The 6,169-nt window shown below is 46.5% G+C and overlaps 2 protein-coding genes across 2 annotated transcripts; one reads left to right on the plus strand and one right to left on the minus strand.

Moving 5' to 3' along the window:
* Positions 1-21: 21 nt before the first annotated feature.
* AGABI2DRAFT_189493 (hypothetical protein) lies at positions 22-3,739 on the minus strand. Its single transcript, XM_006454137.1, has 20 exons — positions 3,622-3,739; positions 3,392-3,558; positions 3,312-3,338; positions 3,186-3,260; positions 3,067-3,132; positions 2,991-3,010; positions 2,829-2,931; positions 2,530-2,776; positions 2,424-2,480; positions 2,332-2,371; positions 2,230-2,278; positions 1,903-2,185; positions 1,816-1,847; positions 1,686-1,760; positions 1,580-1,630; positions 1,445-1,528; positions 1,353-1,394; positions 1,163-1,300; positions 1,016-1,112; positions 22-965 (listed from the first exon to the last, which is right to left on the minus strand). Exons 1-20 carry the CDS (start codon positions 3,731-3,733, stop codon positions 154-156), a joined length of 2,577 nt encoding a protein of 858 aa, XP_006454200.1. The 5' UTR covers positions 3,734-3,739; the 3' UTR covers positions 22-153.
* Positions 3,740-5,010: 1,271 nt separating this feature from the next.
* AGABI2DRAFT_140265 (hypothetical protein) lies at positions 5,011-5,419 on the plus strand (the record flags this gene model as incomplete). The annotated part of the gene is made up of 2 exons (XM_006454138.1): positions 5,011-5,029; positions 5,082-5,419. 2 exons carry the CDS (start codon positions 5,011-5,013, stop codon positions 5,417-5,419), a joined length of 357 nt encoding a protein of 118 aa, XP_006454201.1.
* Between the last annotated feature and the right edge of the window lie 750 nt (positions 5,420-6,169).

A 6,169-nucleotide genomic window follows, 5' to 3' on the forward strand; every position in this document is an offset into this window, starting at 1 on the left:
TCATTTTGTCACAAAATCTGATTCCGGTAAAATGGCTTGAAATTCACAGACAACACAGACAACATACACAGCACATCAAACCTGTTTTTAGAAGGTCCATCTAGCTTCCCATCTCCCTCTTATGACCCAATAATTTTTCCGTACTTTAATTACTCAGTCATCAGAATATTCGTGGTGGTGGTGGTGGTGACCATGTCCATGCCTTCTTTCTCTATTATCATCTTCGTTCTCACCGAGATTCAGGCGTTCTGCGCCAAATGTTTCATCACCACCATAGCTCGGGTTGTAGTTTGTCCTGGCTCCATAACCGCCCCCTTCATATCCTTCCGAAGATCCAACATAACTTTCGCCTCGACCACCGTAACCTTCAGTGTTGCCGAATTCTTCGCTGCGACCGTAACGCTCCCTTGTTCCATATTCTTCACCTTGGCCATCGTAACGCTGGCTGCTTCCATACTCTTCACTTTGGCCACCAGAACGTCCACCCCCATATCCTTCGCTTTGACCACCGTAACGCTCTCCATCCACGTATCCCTGGCTTTGGCCGCTTCTGTATTCTTCACGTTGATCACCATAGCCCTCCCTACTCACATATTCTTCCCTTTGACTGCCATAGCTATCAGTCTGTTCGTATGAGGGCGCGTAGCCTTGACTCTGGTGTTGTCTTTGATAATTGTCGTCGCGAGAACCGTAGCTTTCGCTTGTTTGACGCCTATTGTTGTCCTCATACGATTCCTGACCGTTGCCTTCTTCGTACCTCGTACGACTCTCATATTCTGGGCGCTGAGAGCTGTAACGGTCCTGAGAGTAGCTGTTGTCAGACTCCCGGCGGTAAGTGTCAGTATACGAGTCGTTATTGCGGCCTGTATCATATTCTTGGTTGTATTCATTTCCACTTGATCTGCCCTGGTTTTGAGTGTTCCCCGAGTACGTGCTTCCAGAATACTGGTTATTTTGAGTATAGCCTGTCTTGGCGTAAATTTGTCATTACTTGTAGACAGCTGACTTTGCCTACCTTGGGAGGAGCCATGCTGGTGCTTGGCATAGCCAGGCTCTTCAAAGTTCATGTCTTCTGAACCTATGCGTTTGTTGTTATGCTCTCGAACACTTTCCTGTATCAACATTGATTCAATAATTTTTTTGGTAAGATAAAATAACTAACCTTGGTCAATCGCTGTATCACTTGACTTGCGACTTCGGAGCCAAGACCACCGAACCACATTTCCATGTGTTCAAACATCTTGTTCTGGATCTGGGAGGAGCCCGTTGCGTAGTACGGATGATGAAACGCTTCAAGAATCTGAAAGACCTTCCGTTGAGACAGTAGTTTCATGCAGCACGATAGAACCCACAGCATCGAGCACAGAATCCGGGTCACTATCGTCTGACCAAGCCTAATAGGGGCGTCAGTGCAATTACTTGCGGTGAGGTTGTCCCCACTCACACGAACGATCAAATTGACAGCGTATTCGTCAATAACTTGAGCAATCTTCCCAGCGGGTTCGTTAAGAATGAGTGCGAAATGGTCCTGAATATCTTGTTAATCAGCTGTTTTAAGCCACGTCGTAACGCAACACACCTTGGACAGGATGCTGTGGGAGGGGTCCGATGCGTCGGGATCGTCGAAAACCTGGGAAATGATAGTTGCAAACCCGATGAATGAAAACCGTATGAGTAAAGCAAACCTGATATTGGTCACTATTGTTGATCACTTCCTTGCTGCCTTCATCGAGGACTCCAGTCGCTGAAGTGATCAATGGCTGATATAACTCCTTAGCTCACGAGGTGACGACATAAAACCAAAAAGATACTGACAACGACATAAGGTGCCAGAATGGTGTAAACATCTATTGTCGGAGGCTGAGCACAAGTATTTCCCATGGAACAGATCGAGCTACGCACATGCATTCAAAGCATTCGTCAGCTCGTCTATGAGATCGCTCAAACCAGGGACCATGTCCATCTTCTGAGTAATGTCTTTCACAATGCTGTCGCGCCATTTCAAGACATCTATCAGATTACGTTGAACTTCAGGAGGTGCGATATCGTTGGGATCAAAGTTGTATGCTTTGGATTGCTGTTGCATTTGATCGCCTTGGTTTACTTTGTCATCGTTTCCGCCCATTGGAAGCTTGCCAATAATGTCTTTGAAAGCGCTGATATTCGATTCTTCCCCTTGAGAGGCCTACAGCGATTAAAAAAATTATCAAGAGTTGATTCAAGACATACTTCGTTCATCTTGGTGGTAAGTTCAGTGACACTGGCCTGGCTGAGGTGGCTGAGAGTACATTAGGCGCCTGTGTCTAATATTCGAGCTGCCTTTGCACTTACTCTCCAGCCTCCCCAAGTACGGAATGCAAAAAGTCTGCGCCTAGAAATAACTTGGCATCATGCTGACGCAATCACAAAGATCCAAGGCTCACCGCCAAAGGTCCCAGTAACGAGCGGGGGGCAAGGACCACTGGGTGTCTCAACGATGACTAGTAATTTGGGTGAATGGGACCATCGAAGTCCGAAGAGGAATCTTACCGTTATCTCCGACGTGACAGAAGACTTCTTCATGACCCATCTTCCTGAGGGCAATTTCACACCAATTGCTATGGGCCAAAAGGTCTTCAAGAGTATGAAGACCAGTTCCAAGCAAGCGATAAGCTTCGAACAAATCTCCATTTTCCTGACCTCCAGCACGACGACCATGTTCTATACAGGCCTTGAGGGTGCGGCGAATGAATGCCGTTGAAGTATCCCAGCCCTGGTTGTCGGATGCCATATAATTCTGCGAGGCTAAGGTTATAAACTGACGGTGATTTTCTGCTCTGCGAGTATACCTTCATTCCGGTGCGCTCGTCGATCTCAAGTTCACGTGGATCAACAGGAGGTCGCAGGTTTGAATTGATTTGCCTGGCATCGCCTTCCTTTTCCGCATAGCCTCTGAGAATAAGAGAGAATAAGGGGTGGTATCTCATGTATAAAGGGGAAATATCATGTACCTAGGGTTGTCAATATGCTCCTGGAATCCATCGATCAGTAAATAACATCAAAAACAAGTCCCAGAGAAGAACTGACAACAGGGAGATATACCCCAAGACGTTCTTGCGTAACCTCAAACTCTTCAGTGGCGTAACCAAATGTCTGTCGCTGGGTAAGCCAAGGAAGGAGGCTCGTAGTGGAAGTTTCTTGCGAACCATAAAGCCCAAGATAGATACGATCAAAGTAATAGTATCAGCAGTTAACTTGCTAAGCCCTGCAATGTCCATGGCCTGTCGAGGTCTCTTTGAGCACATGAAGCGAAAAGAAGTTCACCAGCGTACCTGCGAGTAATCGCGCAGCCAGTTTCCCTACGGAGTGTCAGCGTAAGAAAAGGGTATTGGAAAGAATATTCGAGACATACGAAGTAAACCCGTTTGATGTCCATTTTGTTGAATTTCGCACCTCCAGTCGCTGATTCTAGTACCGAAGTGGCGAAGCTAAGTAGACCTCCTCCAGCTGCAGAACCACCGACGTTCTTGACTAGAGTTTCGAGGATGGCCTCGATATCGCCATGCCTAAAAGCTTTGTCTAGATAATAGCCGATTAGTCAATTAAAGCTGTTCTGATGGGTGTCAGCTCGACAGATCTCACCATTCAGATACGCGAAATCAGGGATGTCACCAGCACCAAATGCATAGGTGGAAGGAGTCAAGACCAGAAGAACGGTAAACACAAGCAAAAAACTGAAAGACATCGCAGGCATGGTCAATGTAGCTAAAGAAGATAGGTAGACAGGTGTTGCCAATGTTTATATATGGCTATACACTGCGTGCGGGTTACCATAAACCCTAGGAGTTTATAGTAATTTTTTTCGGAATTTTTTTTAAATAAAACTCAGAATGATCTCCGACACCAAATTTTATATTTATTTTGAGATTGTGTTAGGATAAGTTACAGGTTGTTTTTTTAAACACTTTCGTTGTTTGTTATGACTGGGCTGATTAGAATACGGCCAAAAAAAGGCTAGAAAAAAGTATTGGACAAAAAATTGAATTTATTGTAAATTAAAATAACCGTAGATTCAGAAAATGCGCTAAGCATTTATTTTGATTGTTTTCTAACCGTCCTTTGACTTTATGGCGAATTTGATCGCAAGCGTAAAATTACAAAAGGCGCAAAATATTATCCACAAATTCTCGTCTATGTTTTTCTGACTACATAACGAGGTTATAAAATCCTGCGGAAGACTCACCTACCTCGCACATGGTCGCCCGACAGGAGTAAACGAGAAGATGTGACTGGGTGGGATAGCAGCCGTTCGCGCCAACCAGGTTATATAGCGAATCAGATTGTTGAAAGAAGTTGAGACTGGTGTTCGGGGAAGTGGCAGTGCGCCGTGCTCTGTATTGGCGACGTAGAAAGGTGGTCTTGGAGTCGGAACTTGGAGTCGGAATCGCCTTCATCTTCGTCCTCAAAACTTCAGGATTAAATGATATCAATCGGCTGCAATCCTTGAATAGTCCAGAGAGGAAAACTTACCCAATCGCTTCTTGTCACCTGAATCCTGTAAATCCTCTGCCTTCCCGTTCAGCTTCCAAATCGCATACATTTCCTGAGTGACCGGACTTGGTTTCGTTCCTCAGGGTCTCGGCTTATCTCAATCAGGATGTATTTCAGTAATTTCGAAATTCCTGGATTTCGAAATTCACAATCCCGGAATTCCTGGATTCTTGGAATCTGTAGTCCGGGAATTCCTGCGCAGAAGTATCCGATACGTCTCCGGCAGTCAGCTAGCATGGATGTATCATCGGCCTGGAGCGAACCTGACTGAAAGACAAACTCACCGCGATCTCTCGAACGGCATCTGGCTGATTCCGGTGTAGGTGGCCACGTCTCTCCCTTGTCACTCATACGCCGTGAAGGAACGAGGACGTTGTGTGGATTCGCAGCCAAACAAGGCCACACGAAGCCGCGGGCATCGACTTGAAGAGGTAATCACTCTTTAAGGCTTCATCTGCATCCAACCAACACATTCAGACTATGGATGCTAAACAAAAAAGTGAGTCACGCACATATTCTACGGGGTATTCAATCACCTACCTGACTTTTAGAACGCGCGGAAACGCCTGCTACACGGAAATTCAGCCTATTCGAGCAGGATAAAACTTATGACGCGGATATCTCGGACAAAGACAACAGCGGGCCAGATATTTCGGGAAGGAGGTTCAACGCATGCGTAGCGGGAAAGTATACGTCTGCAGGGAGTGGCGGTGGAGGGTTGGAGGTTGTGGGGGGGAGGCAATTGGGAGGAAATGTATCGGTAGAGGCGAGCGGCGTCGACAGCGGTGGGAAGGCTAGGGTCATCAGGAGAAAAGAGGAACAGAATGACGAAGAGTACACACACGATATCATGGGTGGCTACGAAGCTGACGACGAAGCCGACAACTAATCCCGACGCTTTTTGTATTCTGTAGGTATGGAATTCCAAGTGAATGATCGCTGTCTGTAATCACGGCCGCATAATTGAATTCGCTCTTTCGCTCATACCGCTATATTTCGACACAAATGCCGGCGGGTTTCGTCTGTAACCGCGCCAAGGTAGAGTCCCAGTACGAGCCCGCCGATGGCTGCTCCACTGTCGAAACCCCATCGCAGACCTCACCTTGTCCTCGACGACGTCAAAATCGCCTCCTTCATCTCCTCTCAAACACTCGCACCCCCCAAATCCCCCCCGTGCAACTCAAGCTCTCAAAAGAAATGGAAGGCATGATGGGTGTCTTTCGTATAAACCCTTTTGCGATGGGTGGAAAGAGTGGTTGACTTTTTGAAAAAAGAGAGATGAGCGTTAAGATCCCGGAGTTAAGATCCCGGAAATGAGGTCTAGTAATTTACCTGGACAGGCTGCGACTGGCAAGGATTTCTCGATCCATCGCGGAGGTGAGCCTATGTTCACGCCGTGATCAATGATTCGGAGGGAAAGGCTCTGCACTGACGGTGAACCCGAACCGTTGGAAGAGGAATCTGGGACAGCTCACTTACGAATACCAAAAATCCCGGATTGAAATTTCAGTGTGTCGGAATCCCTGGAATTTTGGATTTCACACTGGATTTTGAAATTCGAAATTCCGAAATTCCTATACACAGGTCCATTAGCCTGTTTCAATAGTCCCAAACGAATGTGATGAGAAACATGACCTAT

The sequence above is a fragment of the Agaricus bisporus genome, assembly GCF_000300575.1.
Source record: "Agaricus bisporus var. bisporus H97 unplaced genomic scaffold AGABI2scaffold_1, whole genome shotgun sequence".
NCBI classification, from domain to species: Eukaryota; Fungi; Basidiomycota; class Agaricomycetes; order Agaricales; family Agaricaceae; genus Agaricus; species Agaricus bisporus.

Coding starts and splice junctions, on each gene's coding strand:
- AGABI2DRAFT_189493 (XM_006454137.1), bottom strand. CDS start 3,733: ATGCCTGCGATGTCTTTCAGTTTTTTGCTTGTGTTTACCGTTCTTCTG. Junction 3,339..3,391: donor ACATCAAACGGGTTTACTTC/GTATGTCTCGAA, acceptor GACACTCCGTAG/GGAAACTGGCTGCGCGATTA. Junction 1,761..1,815: donor TTCTGGCACCTTATGTCGTT/GTCAGTATCTTT, acceptor GAGTTATATCAG/CCATTGATCACTTCAGCGAC.